The sequence below is a fragment of the Callorhinchus milii genome, unplaced genomic scaffold (assembly GCF_018977255.1).
Source record: "Callorhinchus milii isolate IMCB2004 unplaced genomic scaffold, IMCB_Cmil_1.0 Scaffold3, whole genome shotgun sequence".
Taxonomy (NCBI): Eukaryota; Metazoa; Chordata; class Chondrichthyes; order Chimaeriformes; family Callorhinchidae; genus Callorhinchus; species Callorhinchus milii.
Genome location: NW_024704744.1, coordinates 18,268,267 through 18,284,016, shown reverse-complemented (window position 1 = coordinate 18,284,016; position 15,750 = coordinate 18,268,267). Strand labels below are relative to the sequence as shown.

Below are 15,750 nucleotides of genomic sequence, written 5' to 3'. Positions count from 1 at the left end.
ACCATACTGAACATCTGCCTAAAGATCACAAGTCATGCACTGGGTAAGTGGTGTGTAAATAACCTCAACAAAAGAACAATGTATATATTTATATAGCGTCCTTCTTGGTGGGCAGTGTCTTAAAAGCATTTAACAGTGGCCTGAAGCCGAGCTGGGAGAAGGTGACCTCCCTCACTGAGCGAGGTGTTAGAGCCACTCACTGTGTGCACCAGGTGAGGTGTGTAAAGCCACTCACTGTGTGCACGGGGTGAGGTGGGTAAAGCCACTCACTGTGTGCACGGGGTGAGGTCTGTAAAGTCACTCACTGTGTGCACGGGGTGAGGTGTGTAAAGCCGCTCACTGTGTGCACGGGGTGAGGTGTGTAAAGCCGCTCACTGTGTGCACGGGGTGAGGTGGGTAAAGCCACTCACTGTGTGCACGGGGTGAGGTGTGTAAAGTCACTGTGTGCACAGGTGAGGTGTGTAAAGCCACTCACTGTGTGCACGGGGTGAGGTGTGTAAAGCCGCTCACTGTGTGCACGGGGTGAGGTGGGTAAAGCCACTCACTGTGTGCACGGGGTGAGGTGTGTAAAGCCACTCATTGTGTACAGGGGTGAGGTGTGTAAAGCCGCTCACTGTGTGCACGGGGTGAGGTGTGTAAAGCCGCTCACTGTGTGCACGGGGTGAGGTGGGTAAAGCCACTCACTGTGTGCACGGGGTGAGGTGTGTAAAGTCACTCACTGTGTGCACGGGGTGAGGTGTGTAAAGCCACTCATTGTGTACACGGGGTGAGGTGTGTAAAGCCACTCATTGTGTACACGGGGTGAGGTGTGTAAAGCCACTCACTGGAGATGATGATTCGCGTCTCCAGCAGCTTTTCAAATCTGCCGCCGTTGAAACTGTCCGTGACGTACTTCCACTTCCGGCGAGGTAGGTACCCACCACAGCTGACATGCGCACTGTGACCCTCCATGCTGACATGCGCACTGTGACCCGGGTTTTGCCAGACAACGAAGAGCCTTCAAAGTCCCACTGAGCGCGAACCTGGAGAGTTGCCCAATATTACAGGTTCACCTCCTGTAGGTTTAGGTTTAGTGCTTTTTAAAAAAAAGTGTAGGAAAGTCTTCAATGGCGGGGGGGGGCGGGGGGGAGGAGGGGGCGGGACGTTTTTCAGGTTTAAATTAAAAATTAGACGACCGACCGCGCAAAGTCGTTTTTTCACGCGCAATTCCAGAAAAAACAAATCGACCAGTGCCCAAACTGAGCTCTGACCTGCGCACTGTCACCAAACGGACCGTCGACGGGCCTTCTCGCTCTTTGACATGCGCACTGGGTGTGGCCGACAGAGGCAGTGATGAGGGGGGCGGGGGAGGGCGATGAGGGGGGGCGGGGGGGGGGGGCGATGAGGGGGGCGGGGGGGGCGATGAGGGGGGGGCGGGGGGTGATGAGGGGGGCGGGGAGGGTGATGAGGGGGGGCGGGAGGGGGGGCGATGAGGGGGGGCGGGGGAGGGCGATGAGGGGGGGGGGGGGGTGATGAGGGGGGCGGGAGGGCGATGAGGGGGCGGGGAGGGTGATGAGGGGGGGCGGGGAGGGGGGCGGGGGGGGCGATGAGGGGGGGGCGGGGGGGCGATGAGGGGGGTGGGGGGGTTGATGGGGTTATGGTGTGTGGTGGGGGGGTGTGGGGGGGTGATGGGGTGGGGGGTGTGTGTGTGGGTGATGTGGGGGGGGTGTGAGGGGGTGTGGGTGATGGGGGGTGTGGGGGGTGTGATGGGTGGGGGTGGTGGTGAGGGGGGGGGTGTGGGTGATGTGGGGGGGTGTGGGGGTGGTGGTGATTGGGGGTGTGTGTGGGTGAGGGGGGGGTGTGGGGGTGGATGAGTGGGGGTGGGGGGGGTGAGGTGGGGTGGTGTGGGGTGAGGGGGGGTGTGGGGGGGGGTGTGTGGGGTGTGTGGGGGGGTGGGGTGTGGGGGTGTGTGTGGGTGAGGGGGGAGTGTGTGGGTGAGGGGTGAGTGTGTGGGTGAGGGGTGTGGGTGAGGGGTGTGTGGGGGTGAGGGGGGTGTGTGGGTGAGGGGTGTGTGTGTGGGTGAGGGGGGGTGAGGGGGGTGTGTGTGGGTGAGGGGGGTGAGGGTGTGTGTGTGTGAGGGGGGGTGAGGGGTGTGTGTGTGGTGTGGGGGGTGATGATGGGGGGTGGGGGGGGGGTGAGGTGGGGTGTGTGTGGGTCAGGGGGGGTGATGATGGGGGTGGGGGGGGGTGAGGTGGGGTGTGTGGGGGTGTGTGGGGGGGTGTGAGGGGGTGTGTGTGGGTCAGGGGGGTGATGATGGGGGGTGGGGGGGGTGAGGTGGGGTGTGTGGGGGTGAGGGGGCGGTTGGTTTCTCCTCTCGCGGCTCTCGCGGGTTGTGGACATGCGCAGAACGTCGGGGAAGTTTGAAGTGAGTTTGCGCGCTTTCGGCGACGAGAGAAAGAGCGGAAGAACCGTAAGTAAAGTCAGTCCCGGGGCCTCCCCCCCCCTCCCTCCCTCCCCTCCCCCTCCCCCTCCCTCACTCACTGTAGTCACTCTCCTGTTGTTTTATATATATATATATATCTATAGTTACCGTATTTATTTTGGGGGTAAAGCGGGGCTTTCCCGCCCCCTCTCTCGCCGAGTGAGCCCAGAGTTGCCGGGGCCTGAGAGAGAGGGAGAGGGCAATGGTGGTGGTGAGGGGTTGGGGGGGAGATGTCCTCTCTCCTCTCCTCTCCTCTCCCGCTGCTGATCTCACACACCAACTCCCTGAGACCCGATCTCCTCACGGACGGTTCGCGGGTCAGAGGCCGTGAGCCTTCCCCTCTCCATCTCTCCCACAACAACAGCAGCAACAACAACAACAACAACAACTTCCACTTACACGGGTAACATCGGATGTGCAGCTACACTGAAGCGCACACAACTGCGCTGTACCGTGTGTGTGCCCTGTGGGGCCGGACCTGCCTTACACACAGAGAAGAAGAAGGGGGAAAAAAAAGAGCCTTTTTTTTTTCTTTTTTTTCCTCATCGAAAGGCTTCTTCTCCCTTCCCCTCTGCCCCGACAACGTGGAAAATAAAATGCTCGGGATTTATCAAATGCTTTGCCTTCCACTTTTCCACATTGTCTGGGACCCCACTCCCACTCCCACTCCCCCCCACTCCCACTCCCCCCCCTTATTCATGTACCCCCACTACACCACTCACCCATTCAATGTCACCGGCAGTGACTCAGCCCTCAGTCTCTAAGCCTATAACCTCTGCAACTTGTCACCTATATTCACTTTAATACAGTCAATTCACTTTACAGTGTGTTCTGTGAAGCGCTTTGGGACGTCCTCTCGACGTGAAAAGCGCTATATCAAATGCAAGGATTATTATTATTATTATTATGTCACTTCGTCTGCCCCCCCTTCTCCACCTTTAAATCCCATCTGAAAACGTAACTTTCCGCAGCCTTCCGAGTTTCCGTCACGCGCAGAAATTCATCACCGTGCTTAAAGGTATTCAAGCCAAACTGGTGATTCCGTGCAGCCCGTCGATGATGCATAGAAATTCCTGAGATATTTATTGGAATGGCAGGTGCATCTCTTCTCTGGAGGTTCAGATCGCACCTCTCACACCGCCTCCACTTCATCTCCACAAACGGCTTCTCCTCTCGCGCCCGCGCCGTCTCTTACGGTATTCCTCAGGGATCCGTCCTTGGTTCCCTCCTTTTCAGTATCTATATGCTCCCTCTTGGTGACATCATCTGCAGACATGGGGTCGACTTCCACATGTATGCGGATGACGCCCAACTCTACCTCTCTGCCTCCACCCTCGACTCCAGGACCTCATACACACCTTCATTACATCAAGGTTCGACTATGCAAACTCATTGCTCTTCACCCTCCCCAACTCCTCACTCCGCAGGCTGCAGATCATCCAGAACTCTATAGCCCATGTCCTCTCCCGTACCAGGTTCAGTGACCCTATCACTCCCATCCTCACCCGACTCCACTGGCTTCCCATCACACAGAGTATACAGTTCAAGATCCTGGTTCTCACCTTCAAAGCCCTCCACGGTCTTGCTCCCCCCTACCTCTGCGACCTTCTAACCTCCCTACCATCCTGCTCGCTCCCTCCGCTCAGTGCCCCCGCATAGCTTGCCCCACCGCGCCCTCCGCTACTCTGCCCCCACGCTCTGGAACTCCATCCCACAGTCCCTCTGCCTCGCTCCCTTCCTTGCCTGCTTCAAGACCCATCTCAAGACCCTCCTCTTCGACCGTGCTTTTGATCTCCATGCTTCCCCCCCGCCCTCCACACTCCCCGACCCTGACCCCCAGCTTGGGTCCGTAGTTCTGTCAGTCCAGCGCCTTGGGATGTCCTCCCGAAGTGAAAGGCGCTTTACAAATGTAATTTTGTTGTTGTTGTTGCAGCGCCACTGAAATCATCAAGATCCCTCTGTAGTTTTCTGTATCACTGGGATCACCCTTCTTGTGGATAGATATCAGAATGCACTCTGGAACACTGATGGAGTGTTTGCCTCAGAGACAGTCCTGTTGACCAGGATTAGGAGGGCAACTCATAAAGGCAAAAAGGTTAGTTAATGGTAGGGTGGGGCCAATCAAAGACAATGACGGCAATCTTGTTGTGAAGGCAGAGGGCATGGCTGATGTACTAAACTAGTACTTTGCATCTGTCTTCACAACGGAAATGGATGCCCCAAATGCCGCAGTATTGGATGAGAGGGTAGAGGAAAGATCAGATTACTATAGACAGAGAGGAAGTTCTGAAAAGATTGACTGGGCTCAAAATTGATAAGTCACCAGGACCAGATGGGTTTCACCCAAGGTTGCTGTGGGAGATACGGGTTCAAATAGCGGAGGCTTTGGCCATTATATTTCAATCTTCATTGGACACAGGAGTGGTGCCAAGAGACTGGAGAGTGGCTAATGTTGCCCCCCTCTACAAAAAGACAAACCCGGAAATTACAGGCCAGTCAGCCTAACTTCGGTAATAGGAAAACTACTGGAGACCATAATCCGGGACAGAATAAATCTCTATTTAGAGGAACATGAGGTAATTAGAGACAGCCAACATGGATTTGTTAAAGGCAAATCTTGCCTAACAAATCTAATAGAATTTTTTGAAGAGGTGACTGCGAGGGTTGATGAGGGAAATGCGGTGGACGTTATTTACATGGATTTCAAAAAGGCTTTTGACACAGTACCGCATAAGAGATTAATAAAAAATTAGAGGCCCACAGTATTAAGGGGACAGTGGCAGTTTGGATTAAGAACTGGCTGAGTGACAGAAAGCAGAGGGTGGTAGTTAATGGGTGTTTGTCGAAATGGAAGGAGGTGTGCAGCGGTGTCCCCCAGGGATCGGTATTGGGACCACTGCTCTTTCTAATATATATTAATGATCTGGACTTAGATCTGGACTTAGTGCATAGAGAGCACTATTTCCAAGTTTACAAAGTTAGGTAGGGTAGTAAATAGTGAGGAGGACTGTAACCAACTACAAGCAGATATACACAGAATGGTGGAATGGGCTGACATGTGGCAGATGGATTTCAATGTGGATAAGTGTGAGGTGATACACTTAGGTAGGAAAAATGATAGGAGGCAATATAGACTTGGTAGCTCAATCTTAAGGGGGGTGAACGTACAGAGAGATCTGGGTGTTCAAGTAAGCGAATCATTAAAGGTAGCGGGGCAGGTAGATAAGGCAGTAAAAAAGGCATTTGGTGTACTGAGCTTTATTAGTAGGGGCATAGAGTATAAGAGTAGGGAGGTTATGGTTAATCTATACAAAACACTGGTTAGGCCTCAGCTGGAGTACTGCGTCCAGTTCTGGACACCATACTTCAGGAAGGATATTAAGGCACTGGAAAGGATGCAGAGGAGATTCATGAGAATGATACCAGGAATGGGGAACCTTAGCTATGAGGACAGGCTGGAGAAGTTAGGACTTTTCCCATTAGAGCAGAGAAGGTTACTGATAGAGGTCTTCAAGATCATGAAAGGTTTCGACAGACTAGATAGGGAAAAGCTGTTTCCGCTGGTAGGTGTGTCTGTGACCCATGGTCACAATCTAAAATATCTACCAAAAGAAGCAGAGGGGAGGTTAGAAGAAATGTTTTCACTCAGCGAGTTGTTCGAATTTGGAATGATCTGCCTGAAAGGGTAGTGAAGTCCGATTCGATAACAGCTTTTAAGAGAGAACTGGATAGGTATCTGGGAAGACGGGTTTGCAGGGTTATGGGGAGAAAGCTGGTGATTGGGGTTAGTGAAAATGACTTGCTCTGTCAAAGAGCCAGCACAGACTCGATGGGCCGAATGGCCTCCTTCTGTGCCGTAACATTCTATGAATCTATGGAAACTCCCAAGGCAAGATGGAGGTCCTGGCTTGGATCTGTAATATCCTAACTGTTCTCTTCCCCCCCAAACAGCTTTTAGAACTCAGCATTAGTGCTGTCCACATCTGCTGACTTGTCATTAGCTATGTACTGCAGTGCTGAGTCCACCTCCTCCTAACAGATGGATTGTCAACAACAACAAACAACAACAACAACAACAAGATTCCATTTATAGAGCGCCTTTCACGTCAGGAGGACGTCCCAAAGTGCTGGAAAGTCAGGGATCTGCACCTGAGCTGGTGGTTGGAATCAGGAATGGTGGAGGGTAGGGTTACGAAGGTGACCAAAGGCACGGTCAAAGAGTAGGGTCTTGAGACGGATCTTGAAGGAGGCAAGGGAAGGAACGAGGAAGAGGGACTTGGGGATGGAGTTCTAGAGGGTGGGGGAAGAGAGGCTGAAGGCCCGCCTGCCAATGGTGGGGTGGGCAAGGCGTGGGATTTGAAGCAGGCTGGAGCCCACTGAAAGGTGGGAGTGGACAGGTTGGTAGGGGGTTAGGAGGTTAAAGAGGTAGAGAGGAGCAAGGTCATGGAGGGTTTGGAAGGTGAGGACCAGGATCTTGAACTATCTGAGTGATGGGGAGCCAGTGGAGCCAAGCAAGGATCTGGGTGATAGGGTCTCGGAGTCTGGTGCGGGGGGGACACGGGCTGTAGAGTTCTGGATGATCTGCAGCCTATGGAGGGAAGAGTTGGGGGAGACCGACAAGCAAAGAGTTTGTGAAGTTGAGCGCCTAGATGTGATGAATGTGTGGATGAGGGTCTCGGTGGCCTGCGGTAAGAGACAGTGGCGGAGCCAGGCAATATTGCGGAGGTGGGGAAAGGCTTAGCGAGTCACGGCATGGATATGGGGGGGTGAAGGGCACTTGAGGGTCGAACAGGATGACGTGGTTCCATATTGGCTCTGTGAAAGGTAGAGTGCATCCATGGAAGGTGATGCTGTCAGCTCTCGAGGTATGGAGGCGCTGATGGGAGCCAAGCAGGAGGGTCTTGGTCTTGCCGTCATTCAACTGGTGGAAGTTTGCTCTCATCCAGGACTTCAAACCTCTCTCGCTTTCTTTCTCCCTCTCTATCTCTCACGACATACTTAATACTATTGATATAATAGTAAGTAGGAACCCGGTTGTTAATTGATTGGCAAATCGCTTTTCTGGGGATAATAATTCCTTCAAAAAAAAGATAATAAATTGGTCTCTTCAATCCACAACTGTTTGTGGGACACTGCTGTGCACAATTAGTGGAGGCGTTTCGCCCACAAAATATGCAGTGGATTCACTTAACAGTATATTCTGTGAAGTGCTTTGAGACATCTGGAAGATGTGAAAATCACTATATCAAATACAAGGCTTATTGTAGTCTCGTTCAGTCTCTCGCTCTCTGATCATCGAATTATGCAACAACAACAACAAAATTACATTTATAAAGCACCTTTCACGTCGAGAGGACGTCCCAAGGCGCTGAACAGTCAGGGATCTGGATCCAAGTGTGGGGATGCAGGGTTGGGATCAGGGAGAGTGGAGGGTAGGAGGGCGGCTGAAGGCACGGTCCAAGAGGAGGGCTTTGCGATGCTCCTTAAAGGAGGCAAGGGAGGGAGCGAGGCAAAGGGAATGTGGGATGGAGTTCCAAAGGGTGGGGCAGAAAGTCTGAAGGTCCGAACGTCGATGGTGGGGCGTGCGGGCGGGCACCGTGGAGTAGGCCATAGCCTGCTAAGCGGACAGAGCAGACAGGTTGATATGGGGTCAACAGGTGGCAGAGGTAGGAGGGAGCAGGGCCATGAAGGCGAGGACGAGAATTTTGAACTATTCTCTGGGGGATGGGGAGCCAGGTGAGGATGGGGGAGATGGGGTCACGGAGCCTGGTGTGGGAGAGGATACGAGCTGCAGAGTTCTGGATGGTCTGCAGCTTGTGGACGGAAGATGTGCAATTTGTTCTCCTGTTTACCACAGCCTGGACTTGTATTTTTGTTATATAAGCTTGTAGAAAGCTGCTTCAAAATCCCCACTCTGCTTTCTTTTGACAGATTGCTGGGGCTCAAAATATTATCTAGGCACCATATACCATTAAACAATTCTTCCCTTCCCTTATTCCCTTTTAATGCAACCTTCCTGTGGCATAACTCAGAAAAGGAATAGAGTCAAACTTCCAGCTCTGTGATAATTATGCCCTATTGTCACTTCTTCACTGAATATATCTGACGCCTCACTCAGATAATGAAATCTTACTCGTTTCCGGGAAACTGCTATAAGTTTTGCATAAATTAAATGGTTTAGTCAAAAATCTATCATCCTTTTAACATTTTTTATAAACCAAATAATATATATTACGGTAGTGTATAGGAATTGAATTAGATCATGGCTGATCTGTACCTCAACTAATTCTTTCAATTCCAAACAGTCGTGGATTGAGTGACCAAATTATTATTATTCATTTATTTTAGAGGGATTATTACCCCTGGAAAAGTCCGCCAATCAACTAAGAACCAAGTTCCTACTTACTGCTAGGTAAACAGAGGCATGTGGGGTAAGGAAACTTACCCTGCTGCTCGTCCCTCGCATCCTCCACACCACCATCGGGGTCGTGCTTTCAGCCACTAAACCCCAAAATTCTGGAACACTCTCCCTCAATCCCTTTGCCTTGCCCCCTCTTTCCCCTCTTACAATCCCACCTGAAAACTTTTCTCTTCAAGCGTGCTTAGGGCCCCCTCCCCCTGGCTTGGAGTCAGGCTCCACCACTGTTAAGCGCTTTGAGACACTACCCTGCATGGAGGGCGTTATATAAGTGCAACTTGTTGTTATTTGAAATCTACACACATACAAACCCCTTCAAATGACTTCAGAAATGCCCATACTTGCATGACTAAAAGGCTCTGGATAAAAGGGGAAAAACATAGACTTTGCAATTTAACAACTTGCATTTATAAAGCACTTTTCTTGAAAGATGAATGTCTTAAATTGTTGTTATTATTAAAAGTTCTTCACAGAGATGATCGGGAGCACTGAGCAAGGAGGAGAGGAAGGAGAATCTAACCAAAAACAATTTACATAGTGCTTTTCACATTGGGAAACTGCCTTGAAGCGCATTTCACACAATGACTGGGAGCCCGAGCTGGAGTGGGGAGAGAACTTGGAAGGGTTAGGAGGGGGCGGTTGGTTAAAAGCACGGTCAAAGAGTTAGATCTTGAGATGGCTGTTAGCAAGGAGGTAGAGGGCAAGGTAGAGGATGGAGTTGTAGAGAGTGGGGGAAGGGTGGCTGAATGGTTGCTCACTGATTGTGGGGCATTGGTAGGTAACAGTAGAGGTGGTGGTATGGAGGTGAGGGAAAGCAGAGCAAGTGAGAGCCCAAATGTAAGTTTGAAGGATAGTTGAGAATGGAACAAGAAGCAGGTTCCCCATCAGCTCTGAGATAGAAAAAGTACCTGTACAGGGCAATGTGATAAGCGACTGTGATAACAAGGCACAACAGGAGCCAGATAAGAGAGTTAGAACTCAAACAACTTGGACAAAATCAAATAGATAGGTTTTAAAGAGGGACCTGAAAGCAGGGAGAAAAGGTGAAAGGATTTTTGGGGCGAATTCCATAGATCAGGGTGTTGAGCCTGTTGCCTCGGCCACCAATGGAACATGAAACTGAGGTTCTCCTGAAGTTCCCATGTAAGAATTGCTTGTCAAAGATCCCACATAAAGTTGAATGAAAAGTAAAATAGAAAATATGACGGAGTCGAGGAGTTTAATTAGCAACTTTACTAGCACCTACCATGGCTTGTTAGAGAGAATATAACCACAACTTTTTGTGAGAAGCGTAGACAGAGAGGACGTCTCAAGGGAGAAACTCAACTTGACAGGATAAATGTGTCTTCTGTAAAGTAAATTTTCACCACATTTCACATACATTTTTTGTATTTTAGGTCTTTCATCATGTCAAAACGAAGAGAAGACCTTTCCGAAACAGTACCTCCAAAGAAAAACAGAACTGAAGATGGAGAAGAACTTGATGCAGAAGAAACCAAGAGTACGAATGGAAAAAATGATGAAAGAAGTGGAGAAAGTCATCCAAATTCACTTTTGGTAAATTAGATTAAATATTTGTAGTAATTACTGCTGTAAGTGTCCCTACGATATTTGTGAAGGCTAATGGGAACTGGAAACTGGACTTTATCATAAGTGGTATAGAACATAGGTAGGTTCAAGCGCACTTCAGGACTTTGAACTCACAATTTAGGTTGACGCTCCAATGCAGTTTTGGGGGTGCGATGCATTGTTGGTGCTGCCTTCAGATGAGATGTTAAACTAAGGTTTCGTCTACTTGTAGATGTTAAAGATCCCATGGCACTATTCGAGAAGGAAAATAAGATCCTGTGAAGTCCTTTAAGATGTTGCAAAGTGTGTTAAGGCACTATATCAAATGCAAAGACTATTGTTACCATAGGAATAAGAAAACACTACTGCAGTTACATTAAATTGCTGCTCAAACCTTATTTGGAGTATTGCGGTCAGTTTTGAATGTCCAACTGAGGAAAGATTTACGTAGAAAGTACAGCGCGGAAACTGGCTATTTGGCCAGCTAATCCATACCGAATGTTAATGACCTTGAAGGAAGTCCACCAGTAGATATCTGGGAGGAAAGAACTGTAAGAGATTTGGATGGAGATATCCAATACGGTTGTGTAATAATCCCAAAGTTTATTAAGTAATACAAATAGCGTAACTTATTCTTAAAACTGAGACAATAGATACCGTAGAATCAATGTAGATTCCACTGGGAAGTGCGCTGACCCTCTACACAACTTCCAACTATTTCAAAGTTACATCTTTTTTGTGTTTCTAACTGGACCTCCCCTTGTCATATAGATAGCCCTCACCCTTCGTAGGCTGCTAGCGATCTTTGAGCTGGCTTTTTTTGCATGAGAAAATAACTGAAAACCAGAAAGAGATACGGACAGTTAATTGGGAGGATTCCTGTTTCTTTGTCGAGCTGATCAGACGTCTAGGCGTGTGCTTCTCTCTCTCAGGCCCCTTGTTTTCACATCTGCCCAAAGTAAATAATAATGATAAACCTTGCATTTGATAAAGCGCCTTATCACCACTTCGAGGCGTCTCAAAGCGCTTCACAGAATACACTGTAAAGTGAATTGACTGTGTACTTTGTGGGCGAAACCTGGCAGCCAATCACACACAGCCTTGTCCCACAAACAGTTATGGATTGAGTGACCAAAGTATTATTCAAGGAATTATTACCCCGGAAAAGGGATCCAACAATCGACTAACAACCGGGTTCCTCCTTACTGCTAGGTAAACAGGCGTGTGGAGTAAGGAAACTTACCCAATGTTTTGTCTAACTGGGTATCAGACTCAGGTTCTATAGCTTGCAAGGCGATTGCTCTAACCACTAAGCTACAGGACACCACCAAATGGAGCATTCTGAAGCACACCTGATCTTCCTTGTAGCAGAAGGTGTTGAGCTTTGAATCCAAACTATTTTTCCCGAGAGATAAATTGTTGAAGATTGGGAGAGACACTACCATCAAATGCAAGGATTAATATTATTATTACTGTCAAACTTATTTTTTCTTGAAGATAAAGAAAACTGGTGGAATGCTTCACATTTGACTTCTCTCTGAACTCTCATTGGCATGGGCCAACGAACATTTAGGTTGGCCAAAAAAATCTTTTTGGTGTCTGATATGTGTGGAAACCTAGAATCCAAACTAGACTGAGAATTTCCATGCATCTCACCTGTGAGTGGAAATTCTTGCGTTTGCATTCGCCCCAGAGGGATGCACCTGCTTACCTAATTCCAGAGTGTATTAGGCACAAATTGGCATGAGCCAAGGTTTGGGGACTCTAGAGTGTGCAAAGGATACAGCAACAAGCATCTTTAATGCTCCAATGCCTCGTGGTGCAGGGAAGACTAGGTGTGCCAAGGACTGTTCATTTTACGTTTGGTGGGGCAAGATTGAACCTGGAGTTTGATTTGGAGCTGCACAACCTTGAGAACGCAATTGAATTGACTAAATGAAAAAAAACCTACAAAAAAAATAGTCATTTGACTTTACAATCCTGTGAAGCACTTTGAGACATCGTCTTAACCTGAAAGGTGTTAGACAAAATGCACTGATTTTTATATATGTTTACTATCTATTATGGGGATGTTTCAAAAGGACTCCATAATACAACACATCCAAATAGTGGGAGACTTGTTTGTCCGATACACAACACTGTAAATAAATTTAGTGGTCTGAATTTTATAAATCCATTTCAAAGGAAAATAAGGATTATTTAATTGAAGATAATTTTACAGTGTAAACATGTAACTTGGTTGGTCTCATCATTTATTGTGTTAATCTATTGAACAACAACATTTGTATGGCGCCTTTCACGTCAAGGGGACTTCTATGCATTAAATCCATCAATTTACTCGTAAAATATAGGGGACCCTAGAGTGTGCATTAGGATACAGTAACAAGCATCTTTAATGCTCCCCACAGATGGAGACTTGCCGGTGAAAAATAAAGATTTCTTTATTTTTTCTTTTATTCTTGTCACTTGGGTTATAATTTCCCAAATGTCAGCAGAACCCATCAGTACTGTAAGTACTGCAATAACTGTGTCCTTCCAGCTGTCGAGGATACAATGTCACTTGGGAACTGGGAAAATTATAGTAATTAAGAAGTGGCAGATTTTTTTTTCTGCTGCCTGCTGATCAGAGGCACTGTGCTTAAATTACTATAGTTTGCGGAATGCAGTTCTAAAACTTGTGTTAGGCGTCAGGTTCGACCCCCAATTATCCTTCCTCCTCTCCATCCGGTCCCTCACCAGCACTGCTTTCTTCCACCTCCGCCAATATCTCACCTCAAAACCCGCCGCAACCCTGGTCCATGCCTTTGTCACCTCTCGGCTGAACTATTCAAATGCCTTCCTCGCCGGTCTCCCCTCCACTACCATTCTAAAAATCATCCAGAACTCTGCCGCCCACATTTTTACGCACACCAAACTCCGCTCCCCGATTACCTCAGTCCTTGCCAGACTGCAGTAGTTGCCTGTCTCAGAGAGGATCGACTTCAAGAACCTCACTCTTGTCTTCAAATCCCTCCACTCCTCTGAACCCCCCCTACCTTTCTGACCTCCTCTCTCCTTCGCTCCACCGGGTCTGGCCTCCTCCTCGTCCCCCGAATCCTCCGCTCCACCATCAGCGGCTGTGCCTTCAACCACTACCCCCAAGGCTCTGGAAATCCCTTCCTTGCTCCCTTCGCCTCTCTTCCTATTTTCAGGCCTAGGGTGAAGACCTTTCTTTTCGACCACGCCTTTGGCTATCTTCTTCCCCTTCCCCCTGGCTCGGCCCCGGAATCCATTACTGTGAAGCGCTCTGAGACGCCGTCCTGCGTGGAGGGCGCAATATAAACCCAAGTTGTTGTTATAATGCCTTGGGTTTTTATTTCTCAAGAGAGGATGAAATAGAAGTCATCCAGCGTTTGTTTGAGAGGTTGTTGGATTTAAGACAAATTAACAGATTGAACTGATAATTTTGGAAAGGATCTGCGTTTGTGCTGTTACAGGTTTTTATAAATAGGATTGGAAAAGGAGAGCTGTGTGCTAATACTGGACTTATGTTCTGGGCAGGTATAATCTGTTTTTTTTATTTCAGAATGAAGGTGAAGTGGGAATAATTGAAAGTATTTCATTGAAAAACTTCATGTGCCATGCTTGCCTTGGACCATTTAAGTTTGGACCTAACGTTAACTTTGTGGTTGGAAACAATGGAAGTAAGTATTACGTACCAAAAATATTTGGTTTGTGTTGCTCCTTGTCGTTCTCTTTGCTCTCCAACACATTGATATATTTTGACGCTAGCCTCAAAACTTGCAGCTCAACCCCATTTTGAGGTGGTGGTTTGGGTCCATAAATTCGGACAGTGGGTTATAATCAGGTACCCCAAAAACAGCCAATCGCAGCTTCTGGGTCATCGGGATGCCATTGACCTATTTTCATCACACAGTGTGCAGGCATTTTCTGTACACATATACTGTACTTCCAGTATATCGTGGGTGAACAGTACGACTGCTACAAGCATGTCCATACTTTATAGAAGTGTGTTACAATTGGGTCAGCCTATAACGTGTGTTGAATTTGCCTTGTTAGTAACAATCATATTGACCGGCTTTCAGTGAATCTTCATGATTACACACGCATTATTTTCTTTTTCCACCTTATGGGCACCTCTTAAAAAAAAATTATTCTATTATTTACATTTATCCACAAAATGCATCTGCCATTACTTCAATGCTATCAACCTCCACTGTATTTGGGACCTGTAACTGTGATCATGCGCTTTAATGTACTTCATCTAGTTTTAAATGGGAACTGGTGCCATTATAGTAGGAAGGCAGTCTAGAAAGGGTCTGCTAGTATGCTATTACCAAAAGTAATTTTGTTTATTGTATTTGTATCCGATGCACTGTTTTAAGGTTTTCATCTTCAAATGTAATGTTTTCTTCCTCTATGGAGCCACTATGGCTTCACATCTGGTGAAGGATGAATATGTGCCTTTTACAGGGCAATAGATCACCATACAAATGGGATTTGCAAAATTGACTCACCTCTTGCATGGGCTGGAAAAGAAAAGTAACTGAAAATAGATTTGGCAGCATTCCATAATGCTGTAAGAATTATTTCTCTTTCTCATCTTTCCTTAGGTGGCAAGAGTGCTGTTCTGGCTGCCCTTATTGTAGGCCTTGGTGGAAAAGCTACTGCCACCAATAGAGGATACTCAATAAAAGGATTTGTGAAAAATGGTCAAAAGTAAGTGTGATTGTTTTGATTTTTTTTTATGTTCCAAGACATGTGTGGATCAAATATGAAAACTGGAAACTAAAATATTTAATTTCTATGTTTCATTTTAAACTGAAACAAATCACCATAGCATAGATGTATTTAAGGGAAAGCTAGATAGGTACATGAGGGAGAAAGGAATAGAAGGTTATGCTTGAAGGCTTAGTTGAGGAAGAGCAGGAGGAGGCTTATGTGGAGCATAAACACCGACATAGACCAGTTGGGCCGAATGGCCTATTTCTGTGCTGTATATTCTAATGTATTCTAATGTATTCCTGCTCAATAATCATATAAAAGCATCAATAATCTCTTAACCATTATATAAAATTAAAACATTTCCTGTCCTTTAACAGTTGATGCATCTTTGTAACATAAGTTGAATTACTTTGTATTTACGTTTTGACTAGCTTGCAAACTGCCCTGAAATTAGTCCACTCAATATTTTCCTATTTCTGGTGTTCTCTTAACTTTTGTTTTAAACTGCAGCTGTGAATTTGTCTTGATTACTTTTAGCCATTCGGTGAATGAAAATTACATGTATAAATACTTCTGC

The 15,750-nt window shown here is 47.4% G+C and overlaps 1 protein-coding gene across 6 annotated transcripts in view; it reads left to right on the top strand.

The window, feature by feature from the left end:
* The first annotated feature begins 2,311 nt into the window (after positions 1-2,311).
* Positions 2,312-15,750, top strand: part of smc6 (structural maintenance of chromosomes 6) — a 46,630-nt gene continuing 33,191 nt past the window's right edge. Inside the window, exons 1-5 of one of the 6 annotated variants that reach the window (XM_042333035.1) lie at positions 2,312-2,449; positions 4,395-4,556; positions 10,277-10,436; positions 14,014-14,131; positions 15,062-15,167. In XM_042333035.1, coding sequence (XP_042188969.1) covers positions 10,287-10,436; positions 14,014-14,131; positions 15,062-15,167 — 374 coding nt within the window. In that variant the 5' untranslated portion in view covers positions 2,312-2,449; positions 4,395-4,556; positions 10,277-10,286. Of the gene's footprint in view, positions 2,450-4,394; positions 4,557-6,620; positions 6,645-9,402; positions 9,518-9,537; positions 10,023-10,276; positions 10,437-14,013; positions 14,132-15,061; positions 15,168-15,750 lie in introns of those variants that run through there. The other 5 variants (XM_042333036.1, XM_007897051.1, XM_007897050.2 and 2 more) reach the window with 5 other exon arrangements.